Source organism: Oncorhynchus mykiss, chromosome 17 (genome assembly GCF_057628025.1).
Source record: "Oncorhynchus mykiss isolate SJ-2025 chromosome 17, ASM5762802v1, whole genome shotgun sequence".
Taxonomy (NCBI): domain Eukaryota; kingdom Metazoa; phylum Chordata; class Actinopteri; order Salmoniformes; family Salmonidae; genus Oncorhynchus; species Oncorhynchus mykiss.
Genome location: NC_143038.1, coordinates 43,428,820 through 43,456,318, shown reverse-complemented (window position 1 = coordinate 43,456,318; position 27,499 = coordinate 43,428,820). Strand labels below are relative to the sequence as shown.

The 27,499-nt window shown below is 42.3% G+C and overlaps 2 protein-coding genes across 9 annotated transcripts in view; one reads left to right on the top strand and one right to left on the bottom strand.

Moving 5' to 3' along the window:
- Nucleotides 1-180: 180 nt before the first annotated feature.
- On the top strand, nucleotides 181-27,163 carry atf1 (activating transcription factor 1). Of its 8 annotated transcripts, none has more exons than XM_021567403.3 (8): nucleotides 181-395; nucleotides 2,126-2,226; nucleotides 11,703-11,825; nucleotides 18,363-18,460; nucleotides 22,460-22,599; nucleotides 22,977-23,180; nucleotides 23,390-23,534; nucleotides 26,117-27,048. In XM_021567403.3, the coding sequence occupies exons 2-8, from the start codon at nucleotides 2,131-2,133 to the stop codon at nucleotides 26,259-26,261; spliced, it is 951 nt and encodes a 316-aa protein (XP_021423078.1). In that variant the 5' UTR covers nucleotides 181-395; nucleotides 2,126-2,130; the 3' UTR covers nucleotides 26,262-27,048.
- Nucleotides 18,737-27,499, bottom strand: part of LOC110494251 (thiol S-methyltransferase TMT1A) — a 29,529-nt gene continuing 20,766 nt past the window's right edge. Inside the window, exons 2-3 of the mRNA XM_021569178.3 lie at nucleotides 19,546-19,608; nucleotides 18,737-19,443 (exon numbers count right to left, since the gene is read on the bottom strand). Of these exons, the coding sequence (XP_021424853.1) occupies nucleotides 19,084-19,443; nucleotides 19,546-19,608 (423 nt within the window). The 3' untranslated portion in view covers nucleotides 18,737-19,083. The remainder of the gene's footprint in view (nucleotides 19,444-19,545; nucleotides 19,609-27,499) is intronic.

Below are 27,499 nucleotides of genomic sequence, written 5' to 3'. Positions count from 1 at the left end.
TATTTCAGGAAGTTGTATGTCCACTGAAGGTGGCCATTTACTACAGATGTGGCCATTTTAAGTGCTATTTACAAAACTGTGCATGTGGAATTTGTTTACAGAGCCAGCGACATTGTATCTATTTTATGTCATCATAGTTTTACTATACACACTTTTCCACCAATCACAGTTCTCAAAGGAAGCAATTACGTCATATGTCCTTCCCGGGGCTGCGCGCATCTCCGCCTCCTTCCTTTAAAAACAAATACACCGTTTTTATTTTTTTATGGTTGTGCGCCGCCCTTTTATTTACCATATTAGCAATTAGCTAGCTAACAACTATTTGTTTCCCCGTGATTTATACGCGCTTTTGTGATAATCAACGCCATCGCTGAGGTCCACGAAGGATTGTAAAGGTAATACCGCTTTTCAATGATTTGACCGTCTGCATATTTGTTCCGCTCTGAACTGCACAATGCCATTTTATGGTGTGCTTTGCTAATATAATGGCGCCTGTCGGCTCCCTCTCCTCGTCGAAAGGTAAGTTGCTAATCATGGTTCCCCTTATCGCTGACGTCCGTTGACGCGGGTACTTGCGTGCCAGTGACTGTGTATTACAAAAATTCGCTCATTCATTGAAACAAAAGCACATACTAGCCACGCTAGCTAACGTTAGCTAGCTACAAGGCAAATGTTAAGAATAGCTGGCTTGTCCACCCATGTTTAATTAGCCAGCTAGCTAGTGTTAGCTGGCTTGTCCACCAATGTTTAGTTAGCCAGCTAGCTAGCTAGTGTTAGCTGGCTGACGTTATACTGCCTGATTTGACCAATTAACGTTAGTTAGCAATAGATAAATTAGTAACGTTTGATAACTATCAAAAGTTACTAGGGGTGTGTTCGTAAATTCAATCTTGAGTGCCAGAGTGCACTCGTAAATTCAGAGCGTTGTCAGATTGTCCGTTTGTAAATTCAAAAGCGTTTCGCTCTTGGAGCGTTCAGAGTGCACACTGGACGCTCTGGCCGAGGAGTAGGGCTGATCCGAGCGTTCTGACCTCACAACGGTAACCACTCTTAACGTTGCTAGTTACTTCCAGACACGCATGAGAGAACATCTCACTCGCCCAAGCAGAGCTGACTAGGCTGTTTGCATGTTATCCAGAGCGTTGATGACTAATTGCTGATGGCAACAATTTAATTACGTTTTTTTGCGGACGTTTACTGACACACCCGCCATATTCAAGGGGTGTTGAGCGTTCGTAAATTCATCAGCTATTTTGCGCTCTGGCACACTCAGACGAGTTCTGAAATCACAGTAGATGGCCAGAGTGAAATTACGAACGCACCCGAATTTACCTAGCTAGTTAGCTTGTATTCAAATGAGAGGATCCTACGTAACGTTAGCTAAACGCTCACCTTGCTTAATAACTAGCTAGAGAACTCCGCTAGCAAACAACATTGAACTGGTTTATTGTGCGGGCTAGCTAACGACATTGGAATTTGCCTGTTGACCACACCAGCTAACGTTATGTTGAGCAAGAAAGACAACGCACTTGGCTAACAAACTTATAGCTAGCTAGCTACCACAGGTTAGCCTTGTAACTAGCTAGCTACTGGTACCTAGTACAGCATTTTCAACCATGCCCTTAGTTTTTATTGATTTATTTTACTAGGCAAGTCAGCTAAGAACAAATTCTTATGTTCAATGACTGCCTAGGAACAGAATAACTTCTCAGGGGCAGAACGACATTTTTTTAAAAATTTTTTTACCTTGGCAGTTTGGAGATTCGATCTTGCAACCTTTCGGCTACTAGTCCAACGCTCTAAACACTAGGCTACCTGAGACCATATCCTTGGTCTCTCATTAGCTACACATATCCTGGTGGATGTGCATAGTAATTCTAGCTATGACGAATAACTAGCTAGTCAATCGTATTTTTTTGTAAAAAATGTTTTAGTTGTGAGGGATAGGTGACTGTACTCTATTTCCATGTAGATTCTCAGCCTGTCCAGTCCTTGTCCACCATATCCCTCAATTTACAAAATAGACTTGCCGGAGAGGGCTCTGTCCAGTGCCCATACGCACCAGTGTCCCATCGGGAAAGTTTACCAGTGGTCTTTAAATGTTTCTGTATATCTGCCTCCGCAGTGACAATGGAAGAGGTGCAGAACAGCAATGGCGCTGAGACACAGACTGTCACCATCCCCACCACCATCACAGCCTCCCAGATCTCCCAGATAGCCCAACAGGTAACAGACAGGCTGATATCAAGAGGTTAATAATGGAAGTAGGGATTAGGAATGGGAATGATATCACTGACGGCAATGTACTATGTTACTGTCACAAAGAACAAGATGGGTTCATTCTGTGAATAATATCAGCATGGTATTGAAGAGGCATAGTTACCAAGGTGTCTGCAGGTCCTTTAAGTCTTAAATTAATTTATCTGGTCTATATTGAGCCGCTGCTTAAATACTCACTATGCAGAAAACACTCTGCCATTTCCTGGTAGCTAAAATTCTAATAGTTTGCCTAATTTCAGTTTGACAAAACAAGCAAATATAGTGTAGAGCATCATTGTACCATCTACATAGCTGTGCAGTATCTTTTCTATAACCAAACATATTGTTCTTTCAGCTGTTTGAAGCTGGTGCACAAAACTGAAATTAAAGATGCAAAAATGAAACTTAAGAATGGATGCATAGAAATAGCACACACAGAATAGATATTCCGCTTAGACTTGCTTTCAATGAGAATGACAGATCGAAAACACATTTCTATGTGAATTTGGTCAGGTTGCCCAAAAAGTTACATATTGCAGCTTTAATTGTTTCAACCACTCTACAAAAATATAAACAATTGGGTAATTCTTACAACTGACATTTTACCAAAAATGTACTGAAAATGAATGGAATTTTTCCCGATTTCTTCATGGATCACTGAGATTAGGATCTGTACTTATCTATTTAATACATCTTTTTTTTTTCAGATTTTTTTCCACAATTCTTATTACTGCAACAGTTTTCAAAGTAACAAATAAATCCTTTGCAAAAAAAATGTTTAACTCCAGCAAGGTTAAAACAACACTGAAAATAAAAATATTTACATCTAAATTATACTATTTTAAATCAGACTTGTTCCAAATTTGAGCTTTTTAGCCGTTTCGGTAATAAGAAGGCCAAGTGGGCTGAAATGGGTTACTTGAGAATAAGAAACTCATTCTGTAGCATATAATTCATTAAATTAACTTTTCTCATCTAAGGACTACTCTAGATGATGGATCATTTGTGAGTAAAAGTTATACTATTTTAAAACTGATAGGTTTGCATTGGGGTTTTGTAACTCAATTTGCTACAGACATGGTTTTACGAGAATCGCATGAGAACTCGAGGCGCACTTTCAAGTTGTTAGAGAGCTATCAACATGTGTGCCTCTGTGTGTGCACATCATGTGCGAGTTGGGCTGTTGCCAGAGGAAAAAAAGGAGAGAGCAAGGTAGCCTATACAATTTGATATACAACAGTATCTAAAGCTGGGACAATAAACCGGCATTGCCATCCTCTTACCAAAGCAATTTTGCTTGCTTAACCCTCCTGCTGTGTTCCAGTTGAATTGGACTGATTTTACAGGTTTTCTCTCTGAAAAATGTAGTTAATTTAAATCTGATTGTCATAAGGTTCCATGACTTTGTCCACACAGGGCATCTGAACACACAAAATACATTTCTGAAGATTTTCATAACATTTTGGGTGTCTTAACTTTTGTACACCTGTGGTGTTCCCGGGTTAAAAATGACCGGTTATTAAAAATGAAGGGGCGAGACTACAATTAGTGTATAAAATTGAGTTCAGGCACATGTCCATTCATCAGATGGACACACTTCCTCTCCCAGACCCCCACATGCATGCATGTGTGTTTGAGCACACGCACCTCACTCCCCTTCTTGGCTTCCATGGCAACCCCCACAGGAACCTTTCTCCAATAGAATCTTTCCCTCAATGCCAACAGGTGTGGTTCCATTCTCAGAAACAATCGCAACATGGTTTCAATAATATATATATATATATATATATATATATATATATATATATATATATATATATATATATATATATATATATATATATATATATATATATATATATATATATATATATATATATATATAGAACTTTTCTTGCAGCTCTGGTATATAAACATTTTTTGAGGCCTTGCTCACAATTCATTCTTTGGCAGCACGTATCATATCTTTGATCATGACACTGGTGAGGCGAGAGTCCTTGTTAAACGTTGACACAAAGAGGTCTGTGATAAATAGCACTGTTTCATCTGAGTATTTGTTATAATCAAAATAATCCATACATTTAGTTTTTTTTTTTATTACTCAAACGAGTTGTATGAGCTCAGGTCAATGAGGCCTACAGACCATAAATAGAAGTTGTAATGTTCACAATAACTTAAGTTGATTAAAAAGATCTAATGCAACATTATTTGATAATAAATGGATTATTATGGGTTTATAATCAGTTATAATGGGGTGGTCATTTTGGACCGGGAACACAGAATTAATTAACATGAAATGAAAACAACAGGAGGGTTACGTGATTCGGCAACCCAACGTTCCTGCTGATATTTTTTGGGGGGTTGGAGTTCTAAAACCATTGTTTGGTGAACAGTAATGTGAGAGTCAGGCGGCATTGGCGGAGAGTCAGGTGGAGAATGACGTGTTGAAAAGGGCGAGGAACGAGATGGAGTCACAATCCATGCCAGGCACACCTGTGAGCTCTGGAACTCCACCTCCGACATGCAGTCAAGGTCGTCGGTTCACCCTGACATTTCCATTACTCTTCTGACAACAGCACTTGACCAACTGCTCCACAGGCACAGCAAGGGCCGCCCGGACCATTGTGCTGTTCAGCTATTCCAAGGATGTGTAACCGAAGAGATACCACGAGTGGGCACAGAATAGAAACTGGGATGGCTCCCGAGGCAAATGTGGCTTACCAGTGAACCTCCGGGTGTTCATCATTAATACTGTGTCTCAGAAGTTTCTGTTTTTGACTGATGCAACCCGAAAAAGCACTAAAGACCGAGAAAGTCTGGACATGGCCTGCTCTCCCTTATGTAAGGAGTTAGGCACTTTCCCATGTTTACTACAGTATGTACTGTAGGCTATGTTTACTTGTCAGACTGCACAGTAGCCCAAAACAAATGCCGGTGGCTTATCTTCAAAATGCTTTATTATACAAATGTAAAAGCATATACTGTACAGTACTGTATTTCTTCATCAGCATCTTTATGCTTTTGTTAATAAAATAATGATATAAATACTGTTTCAAAATGCTGATGTTTGATTTGGTTATGGATCCATAACGAATTACTATGAGAATAAATATCACTGAATTAGACATTTTGGAACAAAGTTGTCGAATGAAGGTAAACAAATTGTTGCTTACTGGAAAATACTATTTCGTACAGCGCCATTATGGCTATTAGCAGGGCTATATTTTGGCCTGTTCAGATTACAATTGCTCATTGTCATTTTTTGGAAAACAAAATCATCTCATATATATTTTTTATATATACAGTGGGGCAAAAAAGGTATTTAGTCAGCCACCAATTGTGCAAGTTCTCCCACTTAAGATGAGAGGCCTGTAATTGTCATCATAGGTACACTTCAACTATGACAGACAAAATGAGAGAAAAAAAATCCAGAAAATCACATTGTAGGATTTTTGTATTAATTAATGTGGAAAATAAGTATTTGGTCAATAACAAAAGCTTATCTCAATACTTTGTCATTGCCAACAAAGGGTATATAATAGAGGTCAAATATTTTCTGTAAGTCTTCACAAGGTTTTCACACACTGTTGCTGGTATTTTGGCCCATTCCTCCATGCAGATCTCCTCTAGAGCAGTGATGTTTTGGGGCTGTTGCTGGGCAACACGGACTTTCAACTCCCTCCAAAGATTTTCTATGGGGTTGAGATCTGGAGACTGGCTAGGCCACCAGGACCTTGAAATGCTTCTTACGAAGCCACTCCTTCATTGCCCGGGCGGTGTGTTTGGGATCATTGTCATGCTGAAAGACCCAGCCATGTTTCATCTTCAATGTCCTTGCTAATGGAAGGAGGTTTTCACTCAATCTCACAATACATGGCCCCTTCATTCTTTCCTTTACACGGATCAGTTGTCCTGGTCCCTTTGCAGAAAAACAGCCCCAAAGCATGATGTTTCCACCCCCATGCTTCACAGTAGGTATGGTGTTCTTTGGCTGCAACTCAGCATTCTTTGTCCTCCAAACACGGCGAGTTGAGTTTTTACCAAAAAGTTATATTTTGGTTTCATCTGACCATATGACCTTCTCCCAATCCTCTTCTGGATCATCCAAATGCTCTCTGGCAAACTTCAGACGGGCCTGGACATGTACTGGCTTAAGCAGGGGGACACGTGTGGCACTGCAGGATTTGAGTCCCTGGCGGCTTAGTGTGTTACTGATAGTAGGCTTTGTTACTTTGGTCCCAGCTCTCTGCAGGTCATTCACTAGGCCCCCCCGTGTGGTTCTGGGATTTTTGCTCACCGTTCTTGTGATCATTTTGACCCCACGGGGTGAGATCTTGCGTGGAGCCCCAGATCAAGGGAGATTATCAGTGGTCTTATATGTCTTCCATTTCCTAATAATTGCTCCCACTGTTGATTTCTTCAAACCAAGCTGCTTACCTATTGCAGATTCAGTCTTCCCAGCCTGGTGCAGGTCTACAATTTTGTGGTGTCCTTTGACAGCTCTTTGGTCTTGGTCATAGTGGAGTTTGGAGTGTGACTGTTTGAGGTTGTGGACAGGTGTCTTTTATACTGATAACACGTTCAAACAGGTGCCATTAATACAGGTAACGAGTGGACAGAGGAGCCTCTTAAAGAAGTTGTTACAGGTCTGTGAGAGCCAGAATTCTTGCTTGTTTGTAGGTGACCAAATACTCATTTTCCACCATAATTTGCTAATTCATTAAAAATCCTACAATGTGATTTTCTGGATTTGTTTTTTTCTCATTTTGTCTGTCATAGTTGAAGTGTACGTATGATAAATTACAGGCCTCATCTTTTTAAGTGGGAGAACTTGCACAATTGGTGGCTGACTAAATACGTTTTTTGCCCCACTGTATGCCTTCCCACTGTGGTTGTCTATTTCAGCACTGCTCTGAGACAAGCATGGAGAAATTAAAATGTTTCATTTTTATTCTTAAGATATACAGTGCCTTGCAAAAGTATTCGGCCCCCTTGAACGTTGCGACCTTTTGCCACATTTCAGGCTTCAAACATGAAGATATAAAACTGTATTTTTTTGTGAAGAATCAACAACAATTGGGACACAATCATGAAGTGGAACGACATTTATTGGATATTTCAAACTTTTTTAACAAATCAAAAACTGAAAAATTGGGCGTGCAAAATTATTCAGCCCCCTTAAGTTAATACTTTGTAGCGCCACCTTTTGCTGCGATTACAGCTATAAGTCGCTTGGGGTATGTCTATCAGTTTTGCACATCGAGAGACTGACATTTTTTCCCATTCCTCCTTGCTAAACAGTGCGAGCTCAGTGAGGTTGGATGGAGAGCATTTGTGAACAGCAGTTTTCAGTTCTTTCCACAGATTCTCGATTGGATTCAGGTCTGGACTTTGACTTGGCCATTCTAACACCTGGATATGTTTATTTTTGAACCATTCCATTGTAGATTTTGCTTTATGTTTTGGATCATTGTCTTGTTGGAAGACAAATCTCCGTCCCAGTCTCAGGTCTTTTGCAGACTCCATCAGGTTTTCTTCCAGAATGGTCCTCTATTTGGCTCCATCCATCTTCCCATCAATTTTAACCATCTTCCCTGTCCCTGCTGAAGAAAAGCAGGCCCAAACCATGATGCTGCCACCACCATGTTTGACAGTGGGGATGGTGTGTTCAGCTGTGTTGCTTTTACGCCAAACATAACGTTTTGCATTGTTGCCAAAAAGTTCCATTTTGGTTTCATCTGACCAGAGCACCTTCTTCCCCATGTTTGGTGTGTCTCCCAGGTGGATTGTGGCAAACTTTAAACTACACTTTTTATGGATATCTTTAAGAAATGTCTTTCTTCTTGCCACTCTTCCATAAAGGCCAGATTTGTGCAATATACGACTGATTGCTGTCCTATGGACAGAGTCTCCCACCTCAGCTGTAGATCTCTGCAGTTCATCCAGAGTGATCATGGGCCTCTTGGCTGCATCTCTGATCAGTCTTCTCCTTGTATGAGCTGAAAGTTTAGAGGGACGGCCAGGTCTTGGTAGATTTGCAGTGGTCTGATACTCCTTCCATTTCAATATTATCGCTTGCACAGTGCTCCTTGGGATGTTTAAAGCTTGGGAAATCTTTTTGTATCCAAATCCGGCTTTAAACTTCTTCACAACAGTATCTCGGACCTGCCTGGTGTGTTCCTTGTTCTTCATGATGCTCTCTGCGCTTTTAACGGACCTCTGAGACTATCACAGTGCAGGTGCATTTATACGGAGACTTGATTACACACAGGTGGATTGTATTTATCATCATTAGTCATTTAGGTCAACATTGGATCATTCAGAGATCCTCACTGAACTTCTGGAGAGAGTTTGCTGCACTGAAAGTAAAGGGGCTGAAATATCCAATAAATGTCGTTCCACTTCATGATTGTGTCCCACTTGTTGTTGATTCTTCACAAAAAAAGTTTTATATCTTTATGTTTGACGACTGAAATGTGGCAAAAGGTTGCAAAGTTCAAGGGGGCCGAATACTTTCGCAAGGCACTGTATGTTGACTGAATATAAGCAAGTGACGTCTGCTAAATAATCAAGTTAGGTTTCTCCAGGAATAAGTCATTCTAAATAACAAACTGGCTTTATTTACAAATTAATGTGTCTCAACCCATGTTCAAGAATTGCCTTTTTCTCGCTCAATCTAGGTTAAATGAAAACAAAATCTCCCAAAATATTGTTTATTAAAAAATTTTTAACATTTAAAAAAAAAAAAAATCCCCCTTAGATATTAATTTAGAATCCCCCATCCTCTAAATGTAATTATTGGCGGAGAGTCACGTCATTGTAAAAAAAACCTGTTGGATCTCTAGGGGCGCTATTTCATTTTTGGATAAAAAACGTTCCCGTTTTAAGCGCGATATTTTGTCACAAAGATGCTCGACTATGCATATTCTTGACAGTTTTTGAAAGAAAACACTCTGAAGTTTCAGAATCTGCAAAGATATTGTCTGTAAGTGCCCCAGAACTCATTCTACAGGCGAAACCAAGATGAAACGTCAAACAGGAAATTAGCAGAATTTCTGAAGCTCTGTTTTCTAATGTCTCCTTATATGGCTGTGAATGCGACAGGAATAAGCTTAGACCTTCTGCCGTTTCTCCAAGATGTCGGCAGCATTGTGACGTATTTGTAGGCATATCATTGGAAGATTGACCATAAGAGACTACATTTTCCAAGTGTCCGCCTGGTGTCCTGCGTCGAAATTGGTGCACAAAGCCAGGTGCAAGTATTTTTCCATTTGATTGAGAGGAGAAACCATGCTTCCACGAACGATATATCGAAGAGATATGTGAAAAACACCTTGAGGATTGATTCTAAACCACGTTTGCCATGTTTTCAGTCGATATTATGGAGTTAATTTGGAAAAAAGTTCGCGTTTTGAGGACTGAATTTTCGGGGTTTTTTTGTAGCCAAATGTGATGTACAAAACGGAGCTATTTCTAATACACAAATAATATTTTTGGAAAAAACTGAGCATTTGCTATCTGAGTCTCCTCATTGAAAACATCCGAAGTTCTTCAAAGGTAAAATATTTATTTGAATGTTTTTTCTGGTTTTTGTGAAAATGTTTCCTGCTGATGCTAATGCTAGTTATCAGTACTGTTACACAAATGCTAGTTTGCTATGCTTGAGAAGCATATTTTTGAAAATCTGAGATGACAGTGTTGTTAACAAAAGGCTAAGCTTGAGAGTTAGTATATTAATTTCATTTCATTTGTGATTTTCATGAATAGTTAACGTTGCGTTATGGTATTGAGCTTGAGGCTATCATTACGCTACCGGATCCGGCATGGCTCAGCGCAAGAGGTTAAGAACAAATTCTTACTTACAAGGACAGTCTACTCCTTCCTCCCCGTCGGGGAATTGAACCCCCATCTCCCGCATGCCCTACCCGGACGACACAGGGATTCTTTAGCTAAATAGCCAAGTACTTTACTGCCGACCGTCACGCTGTACAGCGCCATATTTTCCGTTCCATCCTAATGGAATAGAAACACGATCATATTAACTAAGCAAGTACTAGTCAAAAGTTTGGACATACCTACTCATTCCAGGATTTTGCTTTATTTTTACTATTTTCTACATTGTAGAATAATAGTGAAAACCACATGTAATCAGTTAAGAACAAATTCTTATTTACAAGGACAGCCTACTCCTTCCTCCCCATCAGGGAATAGTACAGACATGGCCTGCTCTCCCTTATGTAAGGAATTTGGCACTTTCCCATTTTTATTACAGTATGTATTGTAGGCTATGTTTTTTACTTGTCAGACTGCACAAAAACCACCTGCATTTGTTTTAGGTTATTGTGCAGTCTGACAAGTAAATACAATAATAACTAAATCAACATATGCATTTTTGAAAGAGTATTTTTAGCATTATTTTATTAACGAAAGCATAAAGATGCTGATGAAGAAATACAGTATATAAATTATCCACATTTAAAAGCATATACTGTATTTCTTCATCAGCATCTTTATGCTTTCGTTAATAAAATAATGCTAAAAAAATACTATTTCAAAATGCAGATGTTGATTTAGTTATCGATCCATAACGATTTACTATGGGAATAAATATCCCTGATTTACAGACATTGGAGCAAGTTGTCTAATGAAGGCAAACAATTTAGTCCTCTTATACTGTAGCCTACTCCTGATCGTCAGGTCGTCAGGTAGTACAGCGCCATATGTTCCATTCCATCTTAACGGAAACCCTGAGGCTTTTTTTCTCTTTTTTCTCGGAATAAAAACACCATAATATTAATTGAGCCAAATTTCTTAATTAATCCCATATACTATGTTATTACAAAACATGTAATGCCAATATGGAAGACTATCAAATGCTTCTCAAAGATACCCTCTGGTGGTCAAACTAGCACTATCAGAAAAATGGCTGACAATTATATAACGTGCCACAGAATGCTGCAACAGCCCACAAGGTGTGCTGCAGTATGATGCAACTTTTAGAGGAGGAACCACTGTACAAAACATTGTTGCTCTGTTTCCTGCCTTAACGTGACCCCTGGATAAATATAGAATCGCAATACATATTGTATCGGCAGCTAAGTATCGTGAGGACCCTGGCAATTCCCAGACACCGCTGTTTTAGTGTTCGTTGCTGCATCAGACTCTAAAGGTAGTCTCAGCGAAAGCAGAATGGCTTCGCTCTCACATAGTCACACAGGGTATGTGCACTGGTGCGCTTTACAATACTACAACAACAGAGGGGAAGGGGAGCCTCGCACTTCAAAGCTCTTAGTAGTTGTGGAAATTTACCTGCAGATGCAAACAGCAGTAGCGTCACCTGGCTGAGTAGCTTTAATAGGACAGCAAACCGAATCCAAAGGATGGGACAGTACAGGATTGAATATTCACTCCTGTGTCATCGTCTAATCTGACTGTGTTTGCAGATGTCTCTGGGGGGCTCTCCTGTGACTGTGGTCCAGCTACCTGGGGGTCAGTTCCAGGTGCAGGGGGTGATCCAGTCGGCCCAGTCGTCTGTCATCCAGTCCCCACAGTTGCAGACTGTTCAGGTAAGAGGTGCTCCTCTACAACTAGGAACTAGGCCCGAGCCCGTATTCACAAAGCATCTCAGAGTAGGAGTGCTGCTGATTTAGGATCAGTTTTACCATAAAGATCATAATGAATAAGATTACGTACACAAGTATTTTGCTACATCCACAAGATCTGCTAAATATGTGTATTTGACCAATAATTTGATTTTAATCCTAGATCTGCAACCCTACTCTGGGATGCTTTATGAATACTGCCTCTGGACTACAGTGCCTCCGGAGGACATGGAGGTGTCCCCTGTTCTTCTAGCATACTTTAATTGTTGTTAGCCTTTAGCTTATGTTATCTTGCCAAATGGTATTACTGGGGTAAATGTGTGATTGATTGGGCAGATATCTCTATATTGTACACTCTAGAACCACCACATTCTAATTTAAGTCAGGGTCCTGGACAGTGATTCTGATTCCCATGTAAAAAAAAAGATCCTGATAAAAATGCTAGAGGAGGTGTACCTGTGGATGTATTTCAAGGCCTTCCTTCAAACTCAGTGCCTCTTTGCTTGACATCATGAGAAAATCAAAAGAAATCAGCCAGTACCTCAAAAACAAAATGTGTAGACCTCCACAAGTCTGGTTCATCCTTGAGAGCAATTTCCAAACACCTGAAGGTACCACGTTCATCTGTAACAACAATAGTATGCAAGTATAAACACCTTGGGACCAGCTGTCATACCGCTCAGGAAGGAGACGCGTTCGGTCTGCTAGAGATGAATGTACTTTGGTGCGAAAAGTGAAAATCAATCCCAGAAGAACAACAAAGGACAATGTGAAGATGCTGGAGGAAACTGGTACAAAAGTATCTATATCCACAGTAAAACGAGTCCTATATCGACATAACCTGAAAGGCCGCTCAGCAAGGAAGAAGCCACTGCTCCAAAACCGCCATAAAAAAGCCAGACTACAGTTTGCAACTGCACATGGGGACAAAACTCATACTTTTTGGAGAAATGTCCTCTGGTCTGATGAAACAAAAATAGAACCTTTTGGTCATAATGACCATCGTTATGTTTGGAGGAAAAATGGGGAGGCTTGCAAGCAGAAGAACACCATCCCAACCATGAAGCACGGGGGTGGCAGCATCATGTTGTGGGGGTGCTTTGCTGCAGGAGGGACTGGTACTCTTCGCAAAATAGATGGCATCATAACGAAGGGAAAATATGTGGATATATTGAAGCAACGTCTTAAGACATCAGTCAGGAAGTTAAAGATTGGTTGCAAATGGGTCTCCCAAATGGACAATGACCCCAAGCATACTTCCAAAGTAGTGGCAAAACGGCTTAAGGACAACCAAGTCAAGGTATTGGAGTGGCCATCACAAAGCCCTGACCTCAATCCTATAGAAAATGTTTTGGCACAACTGAAAAGGTGTGTGCCAGTAAGGAGGCCTACAAACCTGACTCCGTTATTCCAGCTCTGTCAGGAGGAATGGGCCAAAATTCACAACTTATTGTGGGAATCTTGTGGAAGGCTACCCAAAACATTTGACCCAAGTTAAACAATTTAAGGGCAATGCTAACAAGTACTAATTGAGTGTATGTAAACTTCTGATCCACTGGGAATGTGATGAAAGAAATAAAAGCTGAAATAAATAATTCTCTCTAATATTATTCTGACATTTCACATTCTTAAAATAAAGTGGTGACCCTAACTGACCTACGGCAGGGAATTTTTACTAAAATGTCAGGAATTGTGTGAAACAACTGAGTTTAAATGTATTTGGCTAAGGTGTATATAAAGTTCCGACTTCAGCTGTGTGTGTGTGTGTGTGTACAGTCGTGGCCAAAAGTTGAGAATGACACAAATTGTAATTTTCAAAGTCTGCTGCCTCAGTTTTTATGATGGCAATTTTCATATACTCCAGAATGTTATGAAGAGTGATCAGATGAATTGCAAAGTCCCTCTTTGCCATGCAAATGAACTGAATCCCACCCAAAATATTTCCACTGCATTTCAGCCCTGCCACAAAAGGACCATCTGACATCATGTCAGTGATTCTCTCGTTTAGGTATAAGTGTTGATGGAGACGAGGCCGTTGTGCTTGGAATCATTGTTCTTCCTCTGTCAACTATGGTTACCTGCAAGGAAACGCGTGTTGTCGTTATGTACTCCTGAGGTGCTGACTTGCTGCACCCTCGACAACTACTGTGATTATTCGTATTTGACCATGCTGGTCATTTATGAACATTTGAACATGTTCTGTTATAATCTCCACCCGGCACAGCCAGAAGAGGACTGGCCACCCCTCATAGCCTGGTTCCTCTCTAGGTTTCTTCCTAGGTTTTGGCTTTTCTAGGGAGTTTTTCCTAGCCACTGCTTCTACACCTGCATTGCTTGCTGTTTGGGGTTTTAGGCTAGGTTTCTGTACAGCACTTTGAGATATCAGCTGATGTACGAAGGGCTATACAAAATAAATGTGATTTATTTGTTGCCTAGACTTCACTGCAAATGACACTCAAGTCTTGGGAAAAACAATACACTAATATTGCAGTTTGCCATGACAGCCTTTATAATAGAATGCTTGTGACCACACACAGCCTATATCTAAGTATTGCACTTGTGAAAAAAAAACATCTTAATGAGACGTGCTTTATATTTTTACTATATTATAGTGGCCACTATAGGAGATGATAAAAGACAGTACTGTGCAGCCGTCTTCATCAACCTGGCCAAGGCTTTCAACTCTGTCAATCACCGTATTCTTATCGCCAGACTCAACAGCCTTGGTTTCTCTGACTACCTCGCCTGGTTCACTAACTACTTCTCTGATAGAGTTCAGTGTGTCAAATCGGAGGACCTGTTGTCCAGACCTCTGGCAGTCTCTATGGGGGTGCTACAGGGTTCAATTCTCAAGCCGACTCTTTTCTCAGTATATATTGATGTCGCTCTTGCTGCGGGTCATTCTTTGCTCCACCTCTACGCAGACGACACCATTCTGTATACATCTGGCCCTTCTTTGGACACTGTGTTAACAAACCTCCAAACATGCTTCAATGCCATAACACTCCTTCTGCGGCATCCAACTGCTCTTAAATGCTAGTAAAATGAAATGCATGCTCTTCAACCGATCGCTGCCCTCCCGCCAAGCATCACTACTCTGGACGGTTCCGACTTAGAATATGTGGACAACTATAAATACCTAGGTGTATGGCTAGACTGTAAACTCTCCTTCCAGACTCACATTAAGCATCTCCAATCCAAAGTTGTATCTAGAATCGGCTTCCTATTTCGCAACAAAGACGCCTTCACTCATGCTGCCAAACTTACCCTCATTGTAAAACTGACTATCCTACTGATCCTTGACGTTGGTGATGTAATTTTCAAATTAGCTTCCAACACTCTACTCAACACTCTGCATCCAATTTGCTATCACAGTGCCATCCGTTTTGTCACAAGTCCCATATACTACCCACCACTGCGACCTGTATGCTCTCGTTGGCTGGCCATACCCACTGGCTCCAGGTCATCTATAAGTCTTTGCTAGGTAGAGCGCCGCCTTATCTCAGCTCACGGGTCACCATAGCAATACCCGCCTGTACCATGCAGGTATATTTCACTGGTCATCCCCAAAGCCAACACCTTTAGCCGCCTTTCGCATCTAGTTCTCTGCAGCCAATGACTGGAACAAATTGCAAAAATCACTGAAGTTGGAGACTTATCTCACTAACTTTAAGCGTCAGCTGTCAGAGCAGCTTACCAATCGCTGCAGCTGTACACAGCCCATCTGTAAATAGCCTATCCAACCAACTACTTACCTCATCCTCGTTTTTCTGCTCACAAGTATTTCTACTTGCACTTCCTCATCTGCACATATCACTCCTGTGTAACTTGTAATTACTTTACCACTTGGCCTATTTATTACCTTACCACCTTCATTTGCACACACTGTATACAGATTTGTTTTGTGTTATTGACTGTACGTTTGTTTATCCCATGTGTAACGCTGTCATTTTTGCCGCTTTGCTTTATCTTGGCCAATTTGCAGTTGTAAATGACAACTTGTTCTCAAATGACCTACATAGTTAAATAAAAAAATTCAACGTCAATCAACATGTAGCCTTGTGCAAAAATAATGTTCACAGAGTAAAAATTAAAATAAAAGATAATCCTCCCCCCTTACTCACGTGTTAGTCAAAATCAACACAACAAAAACAACGTATTTGGGCTACACTGAACATTATTAGGTTGTGCACTTTCTGCCTGTGGACATCGATTCTACAATGTGACACCAGAGCATGATACCCTTTGTTGGCATTGATCTCTTTCAGGCAGAGAGTAGACCTGTCATACCCCTTTTTTAAGGAAAGGGGAAATATTAGTTCATCTAACAAACTAACTAGAGTACTAACATTTTACACATTGCCAGGGTCCGGTAAGCAAGTAACTTAAGGAACGGCAAGGAGTCGTATACCAGTTAATGCAAATGGTTAGTTATGGTCTAGTTACTAACGTTAGCTCATCTGATGTTGTAATGTTATTAGCCAGCTAATTTTCACAGCATAAACTCAATTATTTGATCAGTTAATGTTGCTCAACATTTTTCTGGTTAGCTAACGGAGAATTTGATCCAGCTACTGTAGCAAGGTGCTTAACAATACTTGTTCCACCACACTTCCTCCCTCACCTCAAACTTTCCAAATACCAGTTTTTTTGGTTACGGCTCATGAAGTACGCTTCATCACCTTCTCCGTGGTCAGGCTTCTCGCCTGCCTCTTATCGTTCAGGGGAAGCGCTGCTGTAGCTGGTAAACTGAAATTTAGCTCTTTCAGCACGAGCTGATTCTGTAACTAGCAAATTGTTTTTTGTTTTTTTCTCCAGTTGCATGCTGCATTCTGTTATGTGAACGATTGGCTGAGCCTTGGATACAGCCAGTATTGCTCCAAACGCGCATCACTCGTTCGCATAAAGCCAGTAAAGAGCTAAAGCCCCCCCCCCGCCCAAACTTTTGTCATCGGATCTACACAAATCAAATTTTGCCAAAAGGTGACTCGTTTGCTTCCCTGGTTATTCCTCCACCAAACTTTACCGTTGGCACTATTCATTCGGGCAGGTAGCGTTGCCTTGGCCTCTGCCAAACCCAGATTCGTCCAATGGACTGCCAGATGGTGAAGTGTGATTAAATCACTCCAGAGAACGCTTTTCTACTGTTCCAGAGTCCAGTGGCGGCCAGCTGTTAAGTACTGCAGTGCATCTCCTCCTCATGGACTGCACCAGATTTGCCAGTTCTTAGCTGTGAGATTTTCCCCCACTCTTCCATCAAGGCACCTGCAAGTTCCTGGATATTTCTGGGGGGAATGGCCCTAGCCCTCACCCTCTGATCCAACAGGTCCCAGATGTGCTCAATTGGATTGAGATCTGGGCTCTTCGCTGGCCATGGCAGAACACTGACATTCCTATCTTGCAGGAAAACACGCACAGAACGAGCAGTATGGTTGGTGGCATTGTCATGCTGGAGGGTCATGTCAGGATTAGCCTGCAGGAAGGGTACCACATGAAGGAGGAGGATGTCTTCCCAGCGTTGAGATTGCCTGCAATGACAACAAGCTCAGTCTGATGATGCTGTGACACACCGCCCCAGACCGTGATGGACCCTCCACCTCCAAATCGATCCCGCTCCAGAGTGCAGGCCTCGTGTAATGCTCATTCCTTCAACGATAAACACAAATCCGACCATCGCCCCTGGTGAGACATAACCGCGGCTTGTCAGTGAAGAGCTCTTTTTTTTTTCCAGTCCTGCCTGGTCCAGCGACAGTGGGTATGTGCCCATAGGCGACGTTGTTGCCCCTTGCGAGGCAGGTCCTCACCAGATGTCAACAGGCCTACAAGCCAATAAGTCCAGCCTCTCTCAGCCTATTGCGGACAGTCTGAGCACTGATGGAGAGATTGTGAGTTCCTGGTGTAAAAGAATGGCAACTTGTTGTTGCCATCCTGTACCTGTCCCGCAGGTGTGATGTTCGGATGTACCAATCCTGTGCAGGTGTTACACGTGGTCTGCCACTGCGAGGATTATCAGTTGTATGTCCTGTCTCCCTGTAGCGCTGTCTTAGGCGTCTCTCAGTACAGACATTGGTATTTATTGCCCTGGCCACATCTGAAGTCCTCATGCCTCCTTGCAGCATACCTAAGGCATGTCCATGCAGATGAGCAGGGACCCTGGGCATCTTTCCTTTGGTGTTTTTCAGTCAGTAGAAAGGCCTCTTAAGTGTCCTAATTTTAAATTAGGTAAGAGAATAAGATGTTACCATTGGTGTATTTAAATTAGATTTTGATATCACAATCCCCCTAAATAATCCCGCATTCTGAATTCAAGTGTTTGACATGGGGAAGTTGACCAATAACTTTATGATCAAACTTTATCAATGTACCAGCAACACTCATTTTTCATGATCTGATTTCAACAAAATATCACAAATAATGATTTTTGACTGTGCAGGACCTTCTAAGTAAACATGGTGTATGAGTAACTCATCATGTACCGGCGTCTCTCCTTCTCCTCCACAGGGCCAGGGCTCAGACAGTGACGATTCCCAGGACTCCTCAGACAGTGGAGCCTCTGCCCAGAAAACCAGAGAGATACTGGCCAGACGGCCCTCCTACAGGTACCTGCCACGGCGCTGTTGTATTAAACACCATCTTAACCTGTCCATGTAGTGGTGGAAAGAAGTGTGTGCAGACTGCAGAGGTCTATGCTGGTGATGGACTGGAATATTGGTGGCGATCAAGTCACCTTTTCACCTAGTTTAACACCTGATTTGTGACCCCACCACCTTCTCTTTTTGGTGTTACGTTCCAACATTTTAAATGTTACTTTTTACATTAGGTAAAAGTACCGACTCAGAGCTTCAAAATGGTATATCATACAGTGCATTCAGAAATAATTCAGACCCTTTTACTTTTCCACATTTTGTTACCTTGCAGCCTTATTCTAAAATAGATTGAATAAATATTTATCCTCCTCAATCTACACACAATACCCAATGACAAAGCGAAAACAGTTTTTTGGAAATTTTAGCAAATGTATTAAAAAAATCTAAACGGTAATCGGTGGAGAAGAGCCTTGGTCAGCTCCAGAGTTTCTATGTGGCGATGGGAGAATAGTGGTGGCAGCATCATGCTGTGGGGATGTTTTTCAGGGGCACGGACTGGAAGACTATTCCGGATCATGGCAAAGATGAACAGAGAAAAGTACAGAGATCCTTGATGTAAACCTGCTCCAGAGCGCTCAGGACCTGAAACTGGGGAGAAGGTTCACCTTCCAACAGGACAATGACGCTAAGCACACAGGCATGACAAGTCTCTGAATGTCCTTGAGTGGCCCAGCCAGAGCCCGGACTTGAACCCGGTCTAACATCTTTGGAGAGACCTGAAAATAGCATATTTCTGTCCTGTGCATTGGAGCAGGACATGTAATGCCCATAGCCTTTTCTGTGCAAAAGTCCTGATTTTCTAAAAAATACATGCATGGGGGATGGTTGCACATCTCTGGGAGGAAGGACATCAATGTTGCACAGCAGCTGAAACCTGGTCCCAGCTGAGTGAAAGTGCCTTGGCTGCAACAACACCAGGCTCCAGACAATTGAAGCTGTAATGGAAGAAAGCAGACAAAAATAGACATTGCACGCCAGCAATAACATTCCTTGACCCGAAGTTCAAGCAATAAGCTCAAAGTACAAAGACAAAATACCTGAAATGTTGGTTGTTCACCCTCGTTCATCTCCTTGTACTGGGGGCGGAGAGCAGGTTTATGCTGAAAGACAAATTCCAGAAAAACAGGTTAATACACAAATTCATTCATCTCCTGTTGACTGCTACAGCTGTACTAAAATGCCCTGTACACTCAACCTGCTTCCAGCCATACAATTGCAATGCAGACACTACACAATAACTAAATGGATTTAGAAAACGTTTAACTAGATAATTACCAGCTAGTTGAACATGCAAAAAAACAACCGAGTTCTATAATCCAGTGTAGATGGCTAACTATTTAGCCATAATTTCATTGTGACTAGCTAGCCAATTTAGCATGTCCCTGTCACTTAACATGGAGTTTGTTTAGCATTCGCACCTCAGTGGCTAATTTCAGTAGCTAGCTAGGTAAACATGACAAACTGACCAACATGACAAAGATTATCATTATGTCATGCATGGCTTAGCACATCAGCAATCAACATTAAGAGCAGAATGCAACTGGCCAGCTCAGCTAGCTAGCTGGCTGTAACTTTACCTGTATGCAATTGGCTAGCTAGGTAGCCAACAATAAACTACTTTTTTGATACAGTTGAGACAACATATGTACAGTGCATTGGAAAAGTATTCAGACCCCTTGACCTTTTTTTCCATATTTTTTTACGCTACAGCCTTATTCTGAAATTGCTGAGGAATTTTTATTTAATCAATCTACACACAATACTCCATAATGACAAAGCGAAAAACAGATTTTAGTCATTTTTGTCAATTTATGCCCCCCCCCCAAAAAAAACGTTATTTACATAAGTATTCAGACCCTTTGTTTTGAGACTTGAACAGCTATGCCGGGGTTAAAGCTGTTGGCCCACTTCGCCACCATTAGGACCAATTTTAAAACATTTCCCTAGGATGAGCTACTGCTGTACTCCTACAATGATATATTTTAATGTTTACTAGTGTTCGGGAGTTATTTACTCTGAAAAATAAGAACCTAACACTAGAGAAGCTTTAACCAAGTTTAATTTAATCAAATGTATTTATATAGCCCTTCTTACATCAGCTGATATAGCAAAGTGTTGTACAGAAACCCAGCCTAAAACCCCAAACAGCAAGCAATGCAGGTGTAGAAGAACGGGGGCTAGGAAAAACTCCCTAGAAAGAAACCAGGCTATGAGGGGTGGCCAGTCCTCTTCTGGCTGTGCCGGGTGGAGATTATAACAGAACATGGCCAAGATGTTCAAATGTTCATAAATGACCAGCATGGTCAAATAATAGTAATCACAGTGAACAGGTCAGGTTTCCATAGCCGCAGGCAGAATAGTTGAAACTGGAGCAGCAGCACGGCCAGGTGGACTGGGGACAACGAGGGGTCATTATGCCAGGTAGTCCTGAGGCATGGTCCTAGGGCTCAGGTCCTCTGAGAAATAAAGAAAGAGAGAATTAGAGAGAGCATACTTAAATTCACACAGGACACCGGATAAGACAGGAGAAATAATCCAGAGATATAACAGGCTGACCCTAGCCCCCCAACACAAACTACTGCAGCATAAATACTGGAGGCTGAGACAGGAGGGATCAGGAGACCCTGTGGCCCCATCTGATGATACCCCCGGACAGGGCCAAACAGGCAGGATATAACCCCACCCACTTTGCCAAAGCACAGCCACCACACCACTAGAGGGATATCTTCAACCACCAACTTACCATTCTGAGGCAAGGCTGAGTATAGCCCACAAAGATTTCCGCCACGGCACAACCCAAGGGGGGGGGGGCGCGCCAACCCGGACAGGAAGACCACGTCAGTGACTCAACCCACTCAAGTGACGCACCCCTCATAGGGACGGCATGGAAGAGCACCAGTAAGCCAATGACTCAGCCCCTGTAATAGGGTTAGAGGCAGAGAATCCCAGTGGAGAGAGGGGAACCGGCCAGGCAGAGACAGCAAGGGCAGTTCGTTGCTCCAGTGACTTTCCGTTCACCTTCACACTCCTGGGCCAGACTACACTCAATCATAGGACCCACTGAAGAGATGTGTCTTCAGTAAAGACTTAAAGGTTGAGACCGAGTTTGCGTCTCTCACATGGGTAGGCAGACCATTCCATAAAAATGGAGCTCTATGGAAGAAAGCCCTGTCTCCAGCTGTTTGCTTAGAAATTCTAGGGACAATTAGGAGGCCTGCGTACGTACGGCAGGACGAAATCGGAAAGATAGGTAGGAGCAAGCCCATGTAATGCTTTGTAGGTTAGCAGTAAAACCTTGACATGAGCCCTTGCCTTAACAGGAAGCCAGTGTAGGGAGGCTAGCACTGGAGTAATATGATCAACATTTTTGGTTCTAGTTGGGATTCTAGCAGTCGTATTTAGCACTAACTGAAGTTTATTTAGTGCATTATCCGGGTAGCCGGAAAGTAGAGCATTGCAGTAGTCTAACCTAGAAGTAACAAAAGCATGGATGAATTTTTCTGCATTTTTTATCATTCCCAAAGGTTCTGTACAGCTGTAATCAGACAGCAAAACATTTCGTTCTTCAGTTGTATACATCCTACTTAAGACACTCCTCCTCCTTACAGTTTATGGCTCCACAGGAAACTAATAAAGAGGGTAACAGGAGGACAAATATTTTACTGCCTTAAAATAATCTGTCCTCACCTCCTGACCTCAACACATTCCTTCATCTAATCCACAGATGTCCATTGTTTTTCTTCAGAGAACCATTAACTTCTGACAACCCAGTCTCTTTCATTTCCTATCTCAATGATCAAAGTTTAGCCGATTCCAACACTAGTGAGCCACTTGTCCATGAATTTTCCTGTCTCATTACTTTGGTTCTGTAGCATTGTGTGTTTTAGTGTAAGGATTTCGGTAATGGATTATTGTATGAGTAATCTCCCGCTTCTTAACGGTGGTCTGTAGGAAGATCCTCAATGAGCTGTCTGCTGAGGAGGTGGCGTCACGGAATGAAGGAGAGGATGAAAACCCTGCTTCCTCTGGCATGACCACTGTGACAATGCCCAACACCCAGACAATCTACCAGACTAGTAGTGGCCAATACAGTAAGGGTTGCCCTACTACAACCACACACCATCCTACCAGTGCATAATTATGTCACCATAAATAGATTATACAGGTAAATATTGTTAGAATTGGAGGCACTTGTTGAGTAAGGGATCATCAATAATGGGCGTCTACAGTTTTGTGAAAATATATCGTACCGCCGGGGACAGGGAGTGCAAACTTGCTCCTGATGTGTGGTACTGTAAGCATGCACAAATCCCTCAACTTTTCAGACTTTCAACTCAGGCAGCCATGGGCATGAACAGAAAAGTGAACCTTCACACAGTTGCAGTTTCTTTTATAAAAATGTATATATCGGTGCCCGTCATACCTAGTAGTTACCATTGTCCCTAACTTCCTGTGTGTTTGTCTGTAGTTACCATCGCCCCTAATGGTGCCATCCAGCTGGCCAGCCCTGGGTCAGAGGGTCTCCAGGGGTTACAGACTCTCACCATGACCAACTCAGGCCAACAACAGGGCACCACCATCCTACAGTACGCTCAGACGCCCGATGGACAGCAGATACTTGTGCCCAGCAACCAGGTGGTCGTACAGAGTGAGTATGGCTTCATGACTCACGGTAAGCGTTGAGACAATACCACAAGGAGAAGTACCCAGTAGTGCCTGCTAAACCCCCCCCCCAATAATTGTCTTATGTTGTCACTAAAGCTTCTCTGAAGGTGTGTAAAATATCCACTGATCCCAGCTTGAGGTCCACATTGTAATGTGTTGAGAATTTGAAGAGGAGATGCTCTCATCTACTGTTTTAATTGGCCTCATCCCCCTCAGATGCAGGAGGAGAGATGCAGACGTACCAGATCCGCACGGCACCCACAGCGCAACAGACCGTGGTCATGACTTCCCCTGTAGGAATATCTGAACAAAAGAGTGGCGACCCCACCATGAAGAGAGAGATCCGCCTCGCCAAGAACAGGTGTGTGTATAAGGATGTGTTGCACAGTTGGTCCCTTTGTCTGTTTGTGTGTGAACCAACTTCTCTGGTTGAAAAAGGCCTATGTGGCATCGACATTTATTCCAGAACGAAAATGTTCTAGAGTGTAAGTAGAATCATTTTGGTCATAAAGTCAGTATATTCCAAAAGTGTTTTGTGAGATTTTTGTAACTGAAGATATCTCAACTTACATGATGGTTGGGTTTTGATTTCTAACCTGCCCACACAGGACTGCTGCCTGGCACCGTAATCACGGCTGGCATTAATCAAATAATCTGGATCACAGCTGCCTGGTGTGCTGTAGTGCACACTACCCAATCGCTCACCAGACTCAATCTACTACCCTGCCACTTACACTGCTCAAAAAAATAAAGGAAACACTTAAACAACACAATATAACTCCAAGTCAATCACACTTCTGTGAAATCAAACTGTCCACTTAGGAAGCAACACGGATTGACAATAAATTTCACATGCTGTTGTGCAAATGGAATAGACAACAGGTGGAAATTATAGGCAATTAGCAAGACACCCCCAATAAAGGAGTGGTTCTGCAGGTGATAACCACAGACCACTTCTCAGTTCCTATGCTTTCTGGCTGATGTTTTGGTCACTTTTGAATGCTGGTGGTGCTTTCACTCTAGTGGTAGCATGAGACGGAGTCTACAACCCACACAAGTGGCTCAGGTAGTGCAGCTCATCCAGGATGGCACATCAATGCGAGCTGTGGCAAGAAGGTTTGCTGTGTCTGTCAGCGTAGTGTCCAGAGCATGGAGGTGCTACCAGGAGACTGGCCAGTACATCAGGAGATGTGGAGGAGGCCGTAGGAGTGCAACAACCCAGCAGCAGGACCGCTACCTCCGCCTTTGTGCAAGGAGGAGCAGGAGGAGCCCTGCAAAATGACCTCCTGCAGGCCACAAATGTGCATGTGTCTGCTCAAACGGTCAGAAACTGACTCCATGAGGAGGGTATGAGGGCCCGACGTCCACAGGTGGGGGTTGTGCTTACAGCCCAACACCGTGCAGGACGTTTTGCATTTGCCAGAGAACACCAAGATTGGCAAATTCGCCACTGGCGCCCTGTGCTCTTCACAGATGAAAGCAGGTTCACACTGAGCACATGTGACAGAGTCTGGAGACGCCGTGGAGAACGTTCTGCTGCCTGCAACATCCTCCAGCATGACCGGTTTGGCGGTGGGTCAGTCATGGTGGCATTTCTTTGGGGGCCGCACAGCACACCTCCATGTGCTCGCCAGAGGTAGCCTGACTGCCATTAGGTACCGAGATGAGATCCTCAGACCCCTTGTGAGACCATATGCTGGTGCGGTTGGCCCTGGGTTCCTCCTAATGCAAGACAATGCTAGACCTCATGTGGCTGGAGTGTGTCAGCAGTTCCTGCAAGAGGAAGGCATTGATGCTATGGACTGGCCCGCCCGTTCCCCAGACCTGAATCCAATTGAGCACATCTGGGACATCATGTCTCGCTCCATCCACCAATGCCACGTTGCACCACAGACTGTCCAGGAGTTGGTGGATGCTTTAGTCCAGGTCTGGGAGGAGATCCCTCAGGAGACCATCTGCCACCTCATCAGGAGCATGCCCAGGTGTTGTAGGGAGGTCATACAGGCACGTGGAGGCCACACACACTATTGAGCCTCATTTTGAGGACATTACATCAGTTGGATCAGCCTGTAGTGTGGTTTTCCACTTTAATTTTGAGTGTGACTCCAAATCCAGACCTCCATGGGTTGATAAATTTGATTTCCATTGATAATTTGTGTGATTTTGTTGTCAGCACATTCAACTATGTAAAGAAAAAAGTATTTAATAAGAATATTTCATTGTTCCCTTTATTTTTTTGAGCAGTGTATTTATAGACAGCCAAAGTAACCATTAGCGCACAGCGCCTCAGACTTGATAGCATTTGCGACAATGTCTTTTTGCTATGTTGAAAGAATGAGAGTTCTTTTATAAAAGGCTTTTTTCCCCCCAACTAAAACTTCCGATTGGTGCGGTGGTCTAAGACACTTCATCTCAGTGCAGGAGACGTCACTGTAGTACCTGGTTCGAATCCAGGTTGCATCACAGCCGGCTGTGATTGGGAGTCCCGTAGGGCGGTGCAAAATTGGCCCAGCGTCGTCTGGGTTTGGCCGGGGTAGGCCGTCATTGTAAATAAGAATTTGTTCTTAACTGACCTAGTTAAATAAAGTTTTTAAATCACATTTGTGAGCTAATGTTCGCCTCAGAAATTCAACATATAGAAAGCAGGATGCTCGAAGCATGGAATTCCCTGACCAATCACGTACACGTTGCCATGCTGCGTCACGTGGTTGCTAAGCCATGTGGGGTGGTGGCCTGCTTGGAATGGTGACCGACTAGGAACAAACAACATTACTGCAAGGATATGATATAGTCAACATAAGACACCCACATCGAACCACACCACTAAGACTGAAATCTTGTTTTTCTTTAATGCGCAACAGAAAAACACATGGAGAATCAATGAGTTCAGTCGCTCTTTAAATGTAATCCTCTAAAGCCGTTTTCTGTGTTTCTCCCTGACAGGGAAGCTGCCCGTGAGTGTCGCAGGAAAAAGAAGCAATATGTCAAATGTCTGGAGAATCGTGTGGCGGTGCTGGAGAACCAAAACAAGACTCTCATTGAGGAACTCAAGACGTTAAAGGACCTGTACTGTGTCAAAACAGGATAACCAGGAGGAAGAGAAGCCAGCCAGCGAACAGGACATTTAACGGCAGTGAGCGGCTCAGCTCTGCTACATGGACAACGCGGGGTTAACCGGGAACACATTTCATTTCAGACCTGAAATCCTCCTCCTCAGTTTGTGTTTTATACTCTGTTTTAACATGTCGTGAGTGGTGGCCATGGGAACTGTCCCATTTTTAAAAGACAATGAAAGGGTGTGAAAGAGGTTGATTGTTTTTCATTGTCTTTTTATTGCGCTAACAAATGGATTACTAACGCTTAAATTTGTATTTGTGTATATTTTGTAAGCACACGGAAGGCGTGAATTGTGAGCTTTATCATTGACATTCAATTTCCAATTGTGTCCCCCTTTTCCAGAATCGGCTCCTAATTTTCCTTGTGTAGCAGTAGGTTCAATTTGCTGTTTTTAACATCTATCAATTTGCGGCTGTATTGATTGTATGATGACTTCTATGATGTGATTTCATGTATTTTTTTTATGTGAACCAGCTATTTCCACCCCCACCCCCATTCTTTCCCCCATGAGGAAATGTTACAAGTACCATTCCTTATCCTTGTCAAGAGGGATGTAAGGGGTATTAGATAAGATAACATTGTGTAAGACGGACTTTGCTGTTACTAAGACAATCTATCAGGGAGAACACACAATGGCAGGGTAATATTTATTTTCTATTTCTGGAGAGGGGGAATGAGCAAATCAAACAAAAAGAGGGAAAGCAATGTCACTCATTCTGTAAGTAAATTGAAATAAATATTTTTCCAGTCTTTACATACATTGCTTACTGGGGATTTTTCTGTTATGTATTACTCATTTGGGCTGTCCAGTGGTGGAAAACAAATACCCAGTTGTCATACTTCAGTAAAATTAAAGATGAGTCATTTTCTAATCAAAAAAGGCAAGTAAAATTATTTGGTTTTACATATACTTAAGTATCAAAAGTACATTTAATTGCTAAAATATACTTATGTATAAATCATTTCAAATTCCTTATATTAAGCAAATCAGAAGGCACAATTTTTTATGGATAGGCACGGGCACACTCCAACACTCAAATAATTTACTAACCAAGCATTTGTGTTTAGTGAGTCCACCAGATCAGAGGCAGTAGGGATGTTCTCTTGATAGGTATGAGAATTGGACCATTTCCTGTCGTGCTAAGCATTAAAAATGTAAATAGTACGTTTGGGTGTCAGGGAAAATGGAGTAAAATAAAAAAGGACATT

Excerpts from the sequence above, each read along its gene's own strand:
- atf1 (XM_021567400.3), top strand. The coding sequence starts at position 465 with ATGGTGTGCTTTGCTAATATAATGGCGCCTGTCGGCTCCCTCTCCTCG. Across the intron at positions 22,600-22,976 it reads GACTAGTAGTGGCCAATACA|TTACCATCGCCCCTAATGGT; the intron begins GTAAGGGTTGCC and ends GTTTGTCTGTAG. Across the intron at positions 23,181-23,389 it reads GTATGGCTTCATGACTCACG|ATGCAGGAGGAGAGATGCAG; the intron begins GTAAGCGTTGAG and ends CATCCCCCTCAG.